Here is a 17,853-nt window from a genome sequence, read left to right on the forward strand (position 1 = left end):
TTAGTTGGTTAGTGCAGGAAATACGACTGGCACTTACCACCCAGGACGACCATGCTCTCATGCGGAGACTGCAGGGACAGCGCAGCAGGAGGAATCAGAGCCTGGAGGTGCTAAGTGCGCACTGCCCACGGCCCACCAAACTTAGTGCACTCTGGTGTGTCTTACGGACCCATCCTAAGCAAGCACAGTGAGCCGAGGATGGACGATTTGCTATCTCATAAGAACGATGGACAAGCTATTTTTTTTAATTAAAAAAAATGTTTTGGCCATGCTGTGCAGTATACAGAACCTTAGTTCCCTGACCAGGGATTGAACCCCTGCCATCTGCAGTGGAAGCATGGAGTCTTAACCACTAGACTGCCCGGGAAGATTCCTGGACAAGTTTTATGGCAAAAAAAAAAAAAAAAAGCAGCCCGCATGACTCCTTTTTGATGACTGTTTCACAGCAGGTAATAATGTAGTCAGGATACCTGTTGCCTACAATGCTGACATCTGCCATTTCCATAAAGCAGGCAGCCCAAAGGTGGAAGGTGGGAAAAACACCAGGAGGGAGGAGACTTCTCTGTGCTGTAGCACGAGTCTACACTGAGGTGCTTCTGGGGGTCAGAGGCCTGGCCTGGGGAAGACGGCCCCTGGGGACTGGCCGCCAACCTCTTCCATTCACAGGGAGGGGGAGGAGGGGTGAGGAGGGGGCAGTTGGCCCCCCATGCAGAGCATGCCAGTCCCATCTAAGAGGCACACGTGTCTACAAACAGATGAGACTTTACTTCATTATCACCTCGGCCAGGACACGTTCACATCTGAGACTGGATTAAAGAGGCGCTAAAATCAATCAGGCTGGGGCACAATTTCCAACACAGAGTGAAAATCAACCTTATGGGCCCACATTCAGCCAGATGGAGTGCCACTACCTGATTTTATTAAAAATAGAGGACTTGTCACCACTGACAGCCTAAATATCCCATTTTCCTCCTTTCCCTCCCCTTCTCTCTGAAATAGTCTTATGGCTTGCAGTGGAATCATCACCTTCTCAATTTGTAATTTTAATAAACAGCTAATATTTATTGTATACTTACTATGTGTTAGACCCTGAAGATACAGGGTGAACCAGAGTGGGGCAGGGAACTAAAATTTATTAAACACCTAGTATGTGCATGGCGTTTTTCAATCAAAGAGCCGAATACTTACCATGCCACTGGGTAAGACTGATGATATTAGGGACCACTTAACAGATGAAGAACATGAGGCCGAGAGAGGCTTGGAGACAGGTCCAAGAACACATGGCCAGCAAACGGGGGAGCTAGAGTGATTAGAGAGACTTGACTTCATTCAGGCTGGTAACCTAAAGGTCCTCACCGGGATCTGAAGGTCAGAGTTCAGTTATCAGCAGCTTCCATAGACCTAGGTGGCAGCAGGAATGCTAAGACTTTAGGAGCTGTCTGGTCTGTAGAAAATGGTCCATGTGACAGTATTTTATATCATAAGCTATGAAACAGGAAAATATATGTAAGGTACCTAGTGCTTACTCTGAGAACCAAATAAGAAAAAACTGCTTAATTTAGAGCCAAGATGACTCAAGACAGAGCCAGCTATAAGACCTCACTCACAGCAAGCGAGTTGCAGGGTGGAGCTCATGGATGCAGGTCCTCTGACTCCAGGTCCCATCCTCTCTGCACGATGTCATTCCAGCAGCAGCTATGTTGGCAAGACCATGAGTACAGGGCCTTTACTAGCACTGGTTGCCAAAAGTCCTCTTACCTGCCATCCTGCCTGCTGATCGTGTATCCAAAGAGAGGGTTATTGACAAAACTGATATTCACACCAACCAGTGGGGTCCCATCCGATGTCATGACTTGACCACGAATGACACATGCATGCCTGTGGGTGGAAGAGAGAGAATAACATGACCTACTTATGATGATAGAACCCTGGCTAGCAGGTAAGAAGGCAGAAGGCAGGTCACTCAGATAGATCTTGGCATCCAGGGGCTCATGGTATCCACTCAACATGAGCACTACTTTTTTATTTACTGCCTCAATCTTTTTAGATTAGTGCAAAAGTTAATGTGTCCTCCGACTGTGAATTTTAAATCATTATTACTAGGCTCAAATACATCTTCATTAATCAAAATAGGAACCATTACAATGAATACATTTTTGCTAATGAGAAATAAGTTTGTTTATTCCTGTAGCATAAAAATCTGTGCTTTGGGATTCAGTGAAATATTGGAAAGCATTTTCTGTCTCCTACTGATTGTGGAAGTGTTTTCCCTGCAAAAAGTTGTCAAGATGCCTGAAGAAGTGATAGCTGGTTGGCGACAGATCTGGTGGATATGGTAGATGATGCAAAACTTCATGGCCCAATATGTTCAACTTTTGAAATGATAGTTGTGTGATGTGTGGTCAGGTGTTATCATGGAGAATCGGGTCCTTTTAGTTGATCAATGCTGGCTGCAGGTGTTGCAGTTTTCGGTGCATCTCATCAGTTCACAGAGCATAGTTCTCAGATGTAATGGTTTTGCTGGGATTCAGAAAGCTCTAGTGAAGCAGACAAGACCAGCAGCAGACCACCAAACAATGACCAGGACCTTTTTTTTTTTTGGTATAAGTTTGGCTTTGGGAAGTGCTTTGAAGCTTCTTCTTGGTCTAATCACGGAGCTGGTCATCACTGGTTGCCCGATAAAATCCGCTTTTCATTGCATGTCCAATCTGATCAGGAGATAGTTCACTGTTGTTGCGTAGAATAAAAGATGACACTTCAAAACAATGATTTTTTTTTTTTTTTGATTTGCAGTCAGCTCATGAGGCACCCACTGATGGAGCTTTCTCACCTTTCCAATTTGCTTCCAATGCTGAATGACCATAGAATGGTCAATGCTGAGTTCTTTGGCAACTTCTCACGCAGTTGTAAGAGGATCAGCTTTGATGATGCTCTCAACTGGTCACTGTCAACTTCTAATGGCCGACCACTGGGCTCATCTTCAAGGCTCTTGTCTCCTTTGCAAAACTTTTTGAATCACCACTGCCCTGTACATTTGTTAGCAGTTCCTGGGCCAAATTCATGATGGATGTTGTGAGTTGTCTCTGCTGCTTTATGACCCATTTTGAACTCAAATAAAAAAAACTGCTTGAATTTGCTTTTTGTCTAACATCATTTCTACAGTATAAAATAAGTAAAAATAAGCAGCAATTAATAAGTCAGGAGCAAAATAATAAAGGGAGGAATATGCATTAAAATGATGTATAACAAGCCACATTTATTTCAGAATGTATTCTAATATCAAATAACAAAGTTCAACAATGTAAAACCACAACTACTCTTGCACTAACCTACTAAGTCATCAAACTGTTCCCTAAAGAATTATTATTGAGAACAATTTTCAGATGTCTCACTTACAGGTTATCTTCTACAGATACTGTACAATGCTGTAAGGAGACGAAACTGATCCAAGGCAACCATACAGTACAGTCGTCTGGGTTGCATGACTGCTCAGTCGTGTCCAACTCTTTGTGACCCCACGGACTGTAGCCTGCCAGACTCCCCTGTCCATGGATTTTTCCAGGTAAGAATACTGGAGTGGGTTACCATTTCCTTCTCCAGGGGATCTTCCAGACCCAGGGACAGAACCTGGGTCTCCCGCACTGCAGGCAGGTTCGGTACTGTCTGAGCCACCAGGGAAGCCCCAGTATAGTTATGCATACGGATGTGGAGTCATGTGCCTTGGGTTCAGATCCTGGCTTGGTCACAGCTCTTTGATTCTCTGTTCTCCATCTCTTTCAGAGTAACTGCATACACGGCAGCATGTATGGCATACATACTGGCCCAGCAGTCTCACTAGAAGCAGACAGTGAAGAAAGTGGCCAGGATGGAGGGCACTTCCTCTCATCTGGCACAGGAGAAAGGAGAAGGGCAAAAGGTGAGGTCCCCTTGGAGCGGGTTCTGGAACGTGGCACCTCTCCCAACACCACCTCCCTGCTCTCCTATACTCCAGGCAACAAGCCATCTGCTTTCCCCCAACTTCTCAGGCAAACGTTTAAAGCCTCTGTGTCTGTGCGATGCTCCTCCATCTTCCTCAGATGTCATTATCCTGCAACCCTCTCCCCACATTCTCATCGTTAAAGACCCAGCTTCAAACAACACCTCTTCCCTGAAGCCTTTCTTGATGCCCCTAATTAGAACTAGTCACAGTCTCTTCTGAAACTCGGCACAAACCCCTCGATGGCCTGCCACACAGCACACGCTTCTCCTCTCCACTGGATCACCAACTCTTTTAAGGCCACGGTCAAGGTCTACTGTTTTTTTTTTTTCTCTCTCTCTCGAGAACCTGGGAATGCCTACTAGCACTAGGTGACTGTTTGCATGTGAGCTAAGTCGCTTCAGTCATGTCTGACTCTTTGAGACCCATGGACTGTAGCCCACCAGGCTCGGGATTCTCCAGGCCAGAACGCTGGAGTGGGTTGCCATGTCCCTCTTCAGGGAGGTGATTGTTTAAACAAACATAAACAGTGAACTGAGTAAATAAGAGGAACAATCACAGATCATCTAAAATGATGTTTTTCAAATATTTTAGGAACAGTATCTTCTTAGCAGATGATATTTTATAAGGATCCCCAAGTGGAAAACCATTAAAAACAAGATCTCTGGATGAAGTAGGGGTGGGGCCCCCTTTTCTGCTTGGGATGGTCCTGAAGGCAACTCTGTGGAGTCTTACTGTTTGCAGAAGCCAGAGGAAGGCTAGTTTGAAAATCACTGAGTTAGCGGAAGAGGAGGAACTCGGTCCACAGACATCATGGTGTTTGCTCCAAGCCACACAGGGAGGTAGGGGGCAGAGCCAGCCCGGAAGTCCAGGCCTCAGCTCTGGGTCCAACTCTAGACCGGTCAGCACACCACTGCCAACGGGTGGACGTGGAGATGCTCACTGGTGTCAAGATCCTAAGGGATCAGGGTGCTGGGGAGACAGCCCTAGCGGACAAGACAAATCTTAGGCAAAGATGCAGGCACTGATGTCCAGACCACCTTCTCCATTCACCTCAGTTCAGAAGGCTTTTTTTCTGACCTGGGGAAGAGCTAGTGATGAGGCCTGTGGGCGTTCATAAAAAAAAAAAAAAAAAAAAGATCTTAAACTCTGCCTCTGCTTTATTAGGTACCTACCTCTCTAGCTTCCTAGAGTGATAAACTTTTCTCTGTTTGATGAGAAAAGCAATTAACACCAGGCTTGTAAGCAGCTGGGCTCGCCGGTGTGAGCTTGTCCTTTCTGAAGGCAGGGATGACTACCCACAATGCACTGAGCGCCCCAGCCCCACCCGGCCCACTCCTCTCTCCCCCCACCACACACGATCTGGTTAATGTTAATTCAGTCAGTGGTTTCCTTCCGAGGCCCTTGGTCTAAATGCAATTACATGGCAAGCAAGTTAAGCAGGTGAAGCTCAGCAAAGACTCTCCGTTCCTGTTCTGAAGGTCTCCCAATATATTTAGGTAAAATTATCTCTCCGCTAATGGGAAAGATTTATTCCATCAATTGTATTCAGCCAGTACTAAGAGATGCTTTCTCTAATGGAGGAAAATTGGATTTCTTATTTGCTGGAACTCTGTCCTTCTAGAGAATTACTAACAGATCGCATCTCCTGGTGCTGGCTCCTCTCCAGCCTCCCCCGGACATGTGTGACTTCTGAGTCTGTCTGGACGATAACCAGCCCTCTGGGGATGGTTTCCTTTGGGGGGTTGCCCTGGCTGCTGCCCTTCATCCACAGGCAGGCTAGCCGCCTCTGATTTATCTCCCTTCAGGGATTTCCTGATAATTGGGCAACATTAAATCAGCACCATTTGGCCATCACGTCACCTCCACCTCGGCAAGCCTGAGCAGATGTAATTTTAGCCTGGGCTCCTGTGGATTGCCTGGGATTCTGGAGAAGATTAAGTTGACTCCCTATACCCCAGTGGGCCACTGAGGCCTCCTACCAAAACAGGCATTTGGCTCAGAAATTGAGTCCTGGAGAAAAACACTTCCATCCTCCTTCCATTTGACCATGACTTTCAGTTGTCAAGAAAAACCCAGTTCAACATAAAGTCTTCCATGAAACAACAGAGGTTGGGGGAGTCCGCTCCATGGATGGTTCTCAGAAATGTGTCTCCTGCCACGTGTTTTTATCTAGGGAGGTCTGAAGAGATGTGGGTGCTGGGCTCCCAAACGCTTTCTTTCTTCATCAAGGTATTTATTGGATGCCACCAGTGGGGCAGTGGCGAATGTTTAACAACTGGCTTTCCAAAGAACAGTGACTTTAACTTGCGGCATTTGCCTATTTCTGTGGTGTAAAGACTTCCACCATAGCTGATTCCATACTACCGATAAGATGTCACCACAACCAGAGTTGGGAAGAGATGGCCAGATACCATGAGATAGCAGTATTTCCATCATAGAGACTCAAGAGACCTAAATAAACTCCAGAACAAAGATGATGAGAAAACAGCGAAATAACTAGGAAGTGCTAAGTTTTGATTATTACCTTTGCTTTTAATATAATTTGTGATGTTATGTAGTTTTTAAATAATTATTGTGCTTAAGAACTAGCTTGCAGAATTCCTAAACACTTAATAAACAGTCCCTGTGAACTGGTATGAGCCAGCTTCGTCCACCACTGGAACACTGACCCTCATACTAAGGATAAGTGCATCTCAGAAATAGGTGCTGCTTTGACTGTGAAATTCCGTAATGGAAGATGGACTTGGTGAGAAATCACTAATGCAAGGTGCAAATCACTGCCACCAACTTGGCATCTTGGCTGGCTTATCTGATCCTCTTACCATCAGTCCTAGAGCTGACGAGTTTTGCTTTTCTATGGTCACTGTCTTGGCAGAACGAGGTTATTTTCTACTCATTCTTGGGGTCCTATCTAAGCTGTCATCACTTCAGTGAGGCTGTTGCCAACTCTTCCTGGCACAATTAATCACCCCTCTGCTAGGCTGCTCTAAACCTTCCAAGTATGTCTCCACGATGTGGCTGTCATCCAGTGATACTATTCACATTTGCACAGCTATCCCACATGCTTCCATCTCCGAGGGCTGGGTAAGCATGCAATATTCTGCCTGAGTGCTTATTAGGTGAGAAATGATCAAGTAACTGAAATTCAGAGAGAGCAGACTTGCTCAAGGTCATACAACAGAGAACTCAATGGGCTCAAAGCTAGGTCTCCTAATGCTTCCAGGTCCTTCTTCTAACTACAGTGTTATTCACCTGCACTCACTGAAATTCACATAATGTAGAACACGAGGCATCTACTCAAAGCTAGGCACTGTTAGGTGCTGGGCTTATAGAAATACATGGATTCTAGTCCCCAGTTGCTGGCTGGAGCTCAGCAAGGCCAATTTGAAACGTCTGAGTATAGTTGTCTGACACCAGTGAGTCAACACATGGGTTTGGCATATGTCAGGCAGCTGGGATACAAAACAAGCAATTAGGCTGGGTGAACTCTGCCAGGAAGGAGCGCTCGTGCCAGGCCAAGGGTGGGGGGGGTGTCAAACACTCTGGCATTTGCCCAACCATACACTCTGGGCCTGATTGAGGTGCCCTGGCTGACGCCAGCGATGGGGAAGATCTGCCTGACTGCTTCCCGGGGACAGTGGCCAGGTTTGGATCATGAGAGGAAAGTGTTGGAGAGACAACACCACTGTGAAATAGAACCAAGCAAATACAAAACTCATCCGAGCTGCCCATCGGGGAGAAGTGGAGGGCTGTAGTGAAAGAGCCCTGGGCAGGAGGTCGGATCTCAGCTCTGACTCTGGCACGACCCTGGAGTGCACCTGGTCTCTCTGGACCTCCATTCTCTCATCTGCTCATGCAGGCTGAAGTTTTTCCCAGGTGGATGTAAAGTGGGATGTATGATGGCTTTAATCTGGTGCTACTCAATCCAGCTCAAGCAGCCCTACTACACATGGCTTCAGAATCTTAATGGAGCTCATACAATGCTTACACTTATTTCTAAATTTTTCCCCCTACATGGACTCTCCCACCCATTCTCTTCACCTGAAAACCACCTGCTCATCCTCAGACCCCACCTGGAGTGGTACCCCAGCACTTGCACCCCCAGGCTGTCTCTGCAAAGACTCTGAGTGTTGTCAGGCTATCGGGCAAACTTGTGATCCCAGCAGATTACGAGCTCCTTGAAGACAGGGACCACAGCCCCCTCACTGTTGGATTGCCAACACCAAGCATGGGTGATGCTCATTTCTGAGTGGGCAAAAGAAAGCCTCTGCCAACACAGGGGTTCGCCCTGGAATTTGAATGCATGGAGCGGAGTAAGCTCTTGATAAATTATTTACTGAGTGAATAAAGAACGGATGCATTTCTGTAACTGAAGGTGAGGGAGATACCAAAGAACTCTAAGCTACGTGACCTTGACAGCGATGTGGCTAGGGCACGGAGGGCTGCCGAAGCTGGGCCTCCAAGGTGGCCACAAGCTAGCTGCATCCCAAGGCTTGGTTCCCTCCCTGAGAGGATCTGCCCACCTCTGCCTGCAGCCCTACTCCTCTTCTGTACACTTAAAATTTTGCAAAATTAAAAAAAAAAAGACTGCTGGAAATTCAGTTAGATTTCTTATTCACTGTGTATTATACAAGCAGACAGACAAAAGCAAAGAAAAACTGCAGCTTGACTTTTTGTTGTTGTTGTTGTTGTTGTTGCTGTTATTAAATGGAAACAGCTAATGAAGTTGGTATTCAGCAAAGCGGAGTCATCATTTGGGATCTATCAAGGTGCAAAGACAACTCTGGCCTTTTCTCTGCTGTGGAGCGTTTGCTACTGTCTGCCACTGTCGGTTATGCAAATCACTCCTCCGCATTACCTACTTTAAACAGGTTTATATGCTTGACTTGTACCAACCCTTTAAACTGTTTTCTCCTAACTCATGCTGACTGATGGGGGATCTTTCCAGCACCCACTACACTTCTTCTACCCTCTTGTAAGAACCTTGAAAAAAAAAAGTGTGTTACTTGCTCAGTCATGTCTGACTCGTTTGCGACCCCATGGACTGTAGGCTCATCTGTCCATGGGGATTCTCCAGGCAAGAATACTGGACTGGGCTGTCATGCCCTCCCCTCCAGGAGATCTTCCCAACCCGAGAATTGAACCTGGCTCTCCTGCATCGCAGGTGGATTCTTTACTGTCTGAGCCCCCAGGGAAGTCCTGTAAGAACCTTATGTGGGCCCAGATGAGAAGCCCCACCTCACAGCCTGTCATATGACCTCCATCAAGGGGGTTCCCGGTCAAAGTCTGACCCTGTCCACCTGGCAGCCTCTGAGACTTCTTTCCAGCCTGGCCACATGGGCCGCTCTGCAGTTTTCTCTTCTGATCTTTCCATCTTGGGGCTCTGCCTCTGTTTCTTCAACCAGCTTTTCTAGCCTGATATCTTCCACCTTGTCATGTGAGAAGAAACCATCCTGATCATCTCCTTCGCACTTCTTATTGCAGAAGTGGGGAAATAAAGTCTAGGCAGGGGATGGACTTGCCCATTCTCGCAAGAGTGGCTGAAGAGCCAGGATTCAAATCCAGGACTTCATTTATGGGATTTCTCTGGTGGCCCAGTAATTAGGACTCTGTGCTTCCAATGCAGGTGTGTGGGTTCAATCTCTGGTTGGGGAACTGAGATCCCACATGTCATGTGGTATGGCCAAAAATTAAAAAGTACATTAAAGAAAATATTTCTTTTACTATCCATGAGGACTCAGGAGAGTTACTTCACCTCTTCGGCTACTTACCATCTGACACAGATACACAACTAAAAACTGAGAATCTCAATTTGTTTTAGCTGCCTAAAAGATCAGAGCTAACATCAGCAGGGCTCTGAAAGCCCTTCTGGATCACAACCTTTTCTGTAAACATTTTGCGCAGGCTCCATGGATGCATTTATATTTATTAGTAAGTTGTACACATGTGCTACCGTCATTAGCTAATACTGAAAAGCATAATGTATGCTTGGCACAAGGTTTAATGCACAAAAATGAATATTTCAACTAGTCTTGACAGTTTTGAATCTTCTGTTTCCCTTTTTGTTGGGTCTAATGAGAATGATCATTTCTGTTTTTAACGATCCTTCATCGTGGAGTTGAGGCAGATTTGTACCAGGAGTAGCAATATCAGCTCTGCCCTCTGACTGTCAGCTGGTATTAGGTTGGTGCAAGAGTAATAGCGGTTTTGGACTGTGAATTTTCAGCCATTATAACTAGGTTCAAAAGTGAAAGTGAAAGTGAAGTCGCTCAGTTGTGTCCAACTCTTTGCAAACCCATGAACTGTATTCCACCAGGCTCCTCTGTCCACGGGGATTCTCCAGGCAAGAATACTGGAGTGGGTTGCCATCTCCTTCTTTAGGGGATCTTCCTGACCCAGGGATTTAAGCTGGGTCTCCCACATTGCAGGCAGACTCTTTGCCTGGGAGGCTGAAGCACAAGGCTCAAACACATCTTTATTAATCAAAATAGGAACCATTACAATCAATATATTTTTGCCAATGAGAAATAAGTTTGCTTATTTCTGTAGCATAAAAATCTGTGCTTCAGGATTCGACGAACTCTTGGAAAGGATTTTCTACGTCCTGCTGGTTGTAGAAGCGTTTTCCCTGCAAAAAGTTGTCGAGATGCTTGAATAAGTGGTAGTCAGTTGGTGAGAGGTAACCTGAATATGGGATATGAGGCAAAACTTTGTAGCCCAATTCATACAACATTTGAAGCATTGGTTGTGTGACATGCAGCTGGGCATTGTTGTGGAGAAGAATTTGGCCCATTCTTTTGACCAATACTGGCTGCAAGAATTGCAGTTTTTGCTGTATCTCATCAATTTGCTGAGCATACTTCTCAGATGTAATGGTTTCACCAGGGCCCACAAAGGTGTAGTATTTCAGACTGACAGCAGATCACCAAATAGTGACTATGACCCGTTTTCTGGCGCAACTTTGGCTTTGGCAAGTGCTTTGGAGCTTCTTCTTGGTCCAATCACTATGATGAACCACTGATCATCACTGGTTATCATATAAAATCTACTTTCATTGCATGTCACAATCCAATCAAGAAATGGTCTGCTGTTGAATAGAATAAGAGGACACTTCAAAACAATTGTTTTGATTTGTGGTCAGCTCATGAGGCACTCACTCACTGAGCTTTTTCACCTTTCCAATTTGCTTCAAATGCTGTATGACTATAGAATGGTTGATGCTGAGATCCTGGACAACTTCTCACGTAGCTGTAAGAGGATCGGCCTCGATCACTGCTCTCAGTTGGTCACGGTCAGCTTCCGATGGCCGGCTACTATGCTCCTCATCTTCAAGGATCTCATCTCCTTTGTAAAACTTCTCGAACCACCACTGCACTGTAAGTTCATTAGCAGTTCCTGGGCCAAATGTGTTGCTGATGTTGGGGGTTGTCTCTGCTGCCTGATTTTGAACTCAAATAAGAAAACTGCTTGAATTTGCCTTTTGTCTAACATCATTTCTATAGTCTAAAATACATATAGAATAAACAGCAAGTAATAATTCACTAGCAAAAAACATAAAGCTAAGAAATGTACATTAAAATGATGTATAACATAACCACATTTAAGAATGTATTCTAATAGCAAATGGCCAAGTTCAACAATGCAAAACCAGCAATTACTTCTGCACCAACCTAATATTTGCACTTAGCATCTTACTTTGCAAAAATTCTTTTATGTCACTGGACCCCATTTTTTATGTAAGTTTGGTTTTACAGACACACACACACACACAACACAATCATTGTATAATTTTGTTGTTGTTGGTTGCTCAGTCATGTCCAAATCTTTGTGACCCCATGGACTGCAGCATGCCTGGCTTCCCTGTCCATCATCATCTCTCAGAGCTTGCTCAACCTCACGTCCGTTGAGTCAGTGATGGCATCCAACCATCTCATCCTCTGTTGACCCCTTCTCCTCCTGCCCTCAATCTTTCCCAGCATCACAGTCTTTTCAAATAAGTCAGCTCTTCGCATCAGGTGGCCAAAGTATTGGAGTTTCAGCTTCAGCATCAGTCCTTCCAATGAATATTCAGGGTTGATTTCCTTTAGAATCCACTGGTTTGATCTCTTTCCAGTCCAAGGGACTCTCAAGAGTCTTCTCTTGAAGACAGTTCAAAAGCATCAATTCTTCGGTGCTCAGCCTTCTTTATGGTCCAACTCTTACATCCATACATGACAACTGGCATAACCATAGCTTTGACTATATGGTAAAGCTCTATTATTTGTAAGAATAAACCAGTAAAGCTCTGTGAAGAGTAGATCCTCACCTGCCTCAGAAAACCTTGTGTGCTGGTTCAGATATAACCAACTAACACTGGGACCAAGCAACTCAGAGAAAGACGAGTGTTCCATCCAAGGAAACATTTATTCTTACTTTTAAAGGTAAGTAAATGTGGACAGATGTTCTAATATTTCCTTCTGTACTTCATGGGCCGTGTTGGGTAGCCACCCGGGGACCACTGTATAGCACTTGAGTTACAATGGCGTCTTTGCTTTCTTTGTATGAATTAAGCTCTAATATACCGTATATTACTGTATGCAATAACTGTGGGTCCTTCCTGGTGATCCAGTGGTTAAGAGCCCGCCTGTCAATGCAGTGGACATGGGTTCAATCCTTGGTCTGGCAAGATCCCACTTGCTGCTGGGCCGCTAAGCCCACGCAACGCAACTACTGAAGCCCATGTGCCTAGGTCCTGTGCTCCTCAACAGGGAGCTACTGTGATGAGAAGCCCTCACTCTGCAACAAAGAGCAGCCCCCGCTCGCTGCAACTAGAGAAAGCCTGTGCGCAGCAACGAAGACCCAGTGCAGCTAAAAATAAACAGATTTTTAAAAACAGCTAACTTCGAGCTGTGTTTCATTCTTTAATACTTATTTCAATGCTCTTCCTAGGTTTACTACGTATGTCTTTCAATTAACTTGGTAGGCGCAAGCCAACAGAACTTGATTTGATAAAATCCACACTCTTATAGCACATCTGATGTTGCTGCCATGTTAAATTACTTCTCATACCCTTGTCTGGGCAAGCACTTCCCTGCCTCCCTGACTTTGTCTACATTTTGGTTCCTTTGCCTCAAATGACTTCTCCACTTCCCTGCTAATCAGTCCTTTAAGGCCTGCCTCTTAAGAAAGCTCTTCTTGACTTTCCAGGACAAAGAACCCACTCCCTCCTTTCGTGAGGAAAGCACAATGTACTTTTCCCACTGAACTGTATTCATCTGTTCAAATACCTTATCTTCTCTAGATTGTGAGTTCTTTGTGGGGAATAACTATGTCCTTTTCATCTCTATAACTCTGTGCTTAGTGCAGAAGTAGGTCTATTAGTGTGCATTCATTAAATGTTAAGTAAAAAGATAAATGGAGATCATATTAATAATAAAAAAATGGAAATGAAATATGAATAATATTAAAATATGAGAAATATGAATATAACTATTCCACATAGCCCAAAGTGAAAAATATATATGTGGGTTGTTTTTCTTGTTGTTTAGTTGCCAAGTCATGTTTGACTCTTTTGTGACCCCATGGACTGGAGCTTTCCAGGCTCCTCTGTCCATGGGATTTCCCAGGCAAGAATACTGGGGTAGGCTGCCATTTCCTTCCCCAATGGGTGGGTTGGGGGAAGAGAATCAGAGACAAAAGGCCAGGTAAACGAGAATAGGGTTCAGTTGCTGGAAATTTAATTGAGCAGCTACTTTGTGCTGTACACGGTTCTGGGTGATAGGGAAGATGCTTACGCATCCATTTCCTCTCCTGTGACCACTAGACCAGAGCAGTGCCAGTGGTTTCTGGTTCATTTCCCACTGCATTCTAAACAGTTAAGTTACTAACAGCAAATGAGACAAAATCCCTTTGCATGAGGAACTCACCTTCTGGAATGAATACAATTTGACTTTATGAACAATCCTTGTATCTAGAAGTAAAGCTAGCAAGGGGTAAAAAAAGAAGGGAGCTGCCCACCAGGTCATTCTAGTATGATAGACAAACACACCACAGCTAACATCGGCGCCAGGCCTGCCCAAGAACCCTGACTCTGTTCTTTCACTTGGACTTGGGCTCAGTTCAGACTCCACCAGAGGCTCCCAGATCACTTGCTGGGTATGTGGGTTGAATGCTATAGGGATGTACTCCAGTTCATGACAGAACACGTTTTTCCTCTTGGACGTTGAGTATGTCTGGGGAGAGGAAAGAAGAAATCCACAGACTTCTTCAGGTGAGTCGGAACTTAACTCTGAATGAGAAGAGTCCTTTGGGTGCAAGGGTCCAAGCCCCTCATTTACAGGTGAGGGACACGATCCCTAGAGATGGGTGAAGCTCCCCCTTCATCATGCACTGAGGCTGGGGCATGGGCAGGTCTGCTGTGATGTTCTGAGCCCACCTGAGGGCATCCAATGACAAGATGGTCCTGCAACCACACGTGTCTTCTGGGCCTTTAGACTTGCCTCCTGCAGAGCCCAGAAGACAGTGGTCTGTAATCTCCTAACTTTCTGTGGCTGATGAGCTACTTCAGACACTCAGGGAGCATGTGCTCCCAGGCCACAGATCTGATCATTCAAGCCTGGGGGCAACCTGGCTGTTGAAAGCTGACACTTGATTCTACCACAGGAATTCTCTGGAACAGTTTCTGCTGGTCCACAAAGGTGCACACAAGAACAGAGCCCTTGACTGTTTGTGACACTGTACTTCCAGAGAAGTGAGTCCTGGTTGTGGCAGAGGATGGGCAGGATGGAGAGACACTGGCCAATGGAGATCACTTTGGAGGAGCAAGGCTCCTGATGCTGGGTGACAGCGCTGGTCGGGCAAGGGGACACAACTCAGAGACATCAGCCATGTGCCCCTGGGGTCAGGGAAGGTGAGAGTGTATCCAGACAGCCTGTTCTCTGGGCCATGCAGCCGGAAGCCTGCCTCTAAGAGGATTCCTCAGGGGATGGCTTGTGTTGGTAGAAAAGGTTGAGGCAGCTCTGCCTTGAGTCTCAGTGGACAAGGTCGTTTCATGACTGCGTGTCCTGTCTTCCTGCCTTCCAGGACAGGCCTTGCTTCCCTCACAAAAGGGAGGCTTTGCTACTTAACCCCAAAAGGAGAAACTACGATGGAGTGGACATTAGATCCACTTCCTGGGGTAGGATGGGGGCTGGGCAGAGACACGGGAAGGGGCTGCAGAAATCAGCTCAGCCGGACCTGAGGTGCAGAACCACACACAGGCGGCATTCCAGGGAACGGTCCTTCCAGGGGCGGGTGGAAGACCAATAGGGCACAGGCCGTGGTGAGGGGCTCCCAGGGCCAGCTGGATGTGAATGCCCCGTGCACCAGGGAACAAGGCCCAGGTTCCGACACAGAGCAAGGGAGGAGCTCCAGACCCAGACGCGGCAGGGGCTGGAGCCAGCCCAGGGGAAGCAAGACTCGAGGAGTCAGGGGTGGGAGGGTTGGGGGCTGAGCAGGACTGCCAGGGTGCTTACGTCAGAAACTTAGGGGTAGGAAATGAGGTTGGGATTCCGGGACAAGACAGAAACCCCTTGGGCAGAGCTGGCACATAAAGGGTCAGGCAGAGGAACAGTAGGAGGACTTGAAGCTGGGCACCTAGGCTTGCTCCAAGTCAGTCACCTCAGCTTGGGGCTGGCCTAGACGCTGCAGGGTAGACCTGCAGGGGGGAGTCACAGGACCCCGCAGGGGTGGGGGGAGGAGGAGGGGGAGGTGGGGGAGGTGGGCAGGCTGAGCTCCTTCCTCTGTGAGAACACGGCCCACAGATTTTGGGTTGGCCAGAATGTTCATTCAGGCTTTTCCTAGAATCTCACAGAACCAACCCTGTAGCATCTCCTCATTGCAGCCCCACATTGTGGCGCTCACTAAGAGCCAGCTCTCCACGGCCCCAGGACTGCACTGGAGAGCTGACCAGATTCGCTGCAGAGACATCTGTTAAGTCCTGACCCTGTATTCTCCAGGGAGGACAATATCAGTACATGCCCTGCCAATATTTTAACTTCTCTGTGCTTGGAGCTTATAGTCTTGGATGGAAATGCAGACAGTTCCTGGTAAAGAACCTGCCTGTCAATGTAGGAAACGTTAAGGGATGTGGGTTCAATCCCTGGGTTGGGAAGATCCCCTGGAGGAGGGTATGGCAACCCACTCCAGTATTCTTGCCTGGAGAATCCCATGGACTGAGGAGCCTGGCAGACTACAGTCCATGGGGTTGCAAAGAGCTGGACATGACTGAGCGACTTAGCACGCACACACGCCCTGACTTAACAGACACAGGAATTATCGCCTGGGAACCTCACTGAGGACTTAGGCCCTGCTACTGCCTCGCTGAGCCAAGAGTTTCCTCCAGCCTCAAAGGCTCCTTTTCTACCACAAAGGGCTGCTGGTCTCAAGGGTCCCTTCACCTCTGCCTGCTGCAATGCTCAGACCCACACATCAGTTATACAACCACATCAGCGTTTCAGGCTAAGATTCTCATTTCCCTCCCAGTTCTCACAGTGACACTGAAACCTATATGAATACAAAAGTCCTTGCCAGTGTTCACATCGGCTGTATCTATGTGAACGTTTGCTCTAAGTGATAATGGCAATGAGCACTCGTCCAATGCCTACTTGCTCTGACACATAAGTGTTTCATATCTCCTTTAATCCTCAGACATCCCCACAAGGTACCAATTTTTGTCCTCCTGTGACAGATGAGGAAAGTGAGGTCATGCAGCTGGCAAGGGGTGGGGGTCACAATCAAGCCCCGCCGCCTGCCTCTGAGGCCACACTCGGGAGCACTGAGAGCCGCTGCACGGTAGCCTCTGGGTGTGCTGCATGGGAGCAGAGAGAAAGGGCCAGCTCGGGCTGCAGAGTTGCAGCGGCCCCACCTTGTATACACTTCCTGCCTGAAGATGTGGAGGTGGGAATATGCAAGACCTAGCAGAGGAGAACAAAGGCTCGGTATGTGGGCTCCAGAGCCATCTTGGCGTCAAAGGCTGGCTCGGCCACTCACAAGCTGTCTGTCCTGAGCCAGGTTACTCACCTTCTCTGTGCTTCAGTTTCCTATCTGGAAAAGATGAATTCCCTAAGTCACATGGTTTCAGGGGAGATGTAAAGATGTTTCCACTCACAAACCTCACCAAGCCTTTCAAACAATGCCTCACACATAGAACATCCTCGGTAAATATTCGGTGCTATGACTGAATGTGTGCTGTGTGCCAGCTTCCTGGGAATTTTCTCCAATTTACTCTTCCGCACAACCTGCAGGGTGAGAATGAGCAACCCCACATTCCAGATGAGGATGCTGAGCCTCGCTCGCCCGCGGTGGCTTGCTCTTACTTGCCCAAGGACTGGAACGTACGGCGGCCTCTCCCTCTAAACCCCGCGTGGCTCCTGCTTTGGCGCAGCATCATCGGCTAAAGCTTCCTGTGATGGACAGCTAGGAAAACGCTCAGGCTACAGAGCAAACAGATCGTAATTCGGTTTTGGAATCAATAAAGGGATGATCAAGTGGCAGAGGAAGAGTTGTTAGCTGCTTATCAGGATGATGTGAGAAGTTGCTGCCTGCATCCTGAATTAAATTCACCTAGTTGCTTTATCATCATAAACACTCATTTCAATGTGGGGAGGGATTTTTTTTTAAACCCAACATGAATAATATATAATGGCTGACATTTTGGAGGAAGCAGGATCTTTACCTTCTTCTATCTGCCATCAGGGTAATTTATCATTGTCTTTCTCCCTGCCCCCCCACCCCTTCACCACCGCCCCCCCCCCTTTTAAACTGATGGGGTAGCCTGTCAGCTCAGCTTGTTCTGAAAAGGCAGGAGTATAATTCAATAATAAATTCGCTCAGAGGCCAGCTGTCAGGAAGCTGGT

The 17,853-nt window shown here is 46.8% G+C and overlaps 1 protein-coding gene across 1 annotated transcript in view; it reads right to left on the minus strand.

Moving 5' to 3' along the window:
* Positions 1 to 17,853, minus strand: part of TENM4 (teneurin transmembrane protein 4) — a 439,221-nt gene that overhangs the window by 71,385 nt on the left and 349,983 nt on the right. Inside the window, exon 16 of the mRNA XM_068978818.1 lies at positions 1,759 to 1,878. Within this exon, the coding sequence (XP_068834919.1) occupies positions 1,759 to 1,878 (120 nt within the window). The remainder of the gene's footprint in view (positions 1 to 1,758; positions 1,879 to 17,853) is intronic.

The sequence above is a fragment of the Capricornis sumatraensis genome, chromosome 8 (assembly GCF_032405125.1).
Source record: "Capricornis sumatraensis isolate serow.1 chromosome 8, serow.2, whole genome shotgun sequence".
Lineage (NCBI taxonomy): Eukaryota > Metazoa > Chordata > Mammalia > Artiodactyla > Bovidae > Capricornis > Capricornis sumatraensis.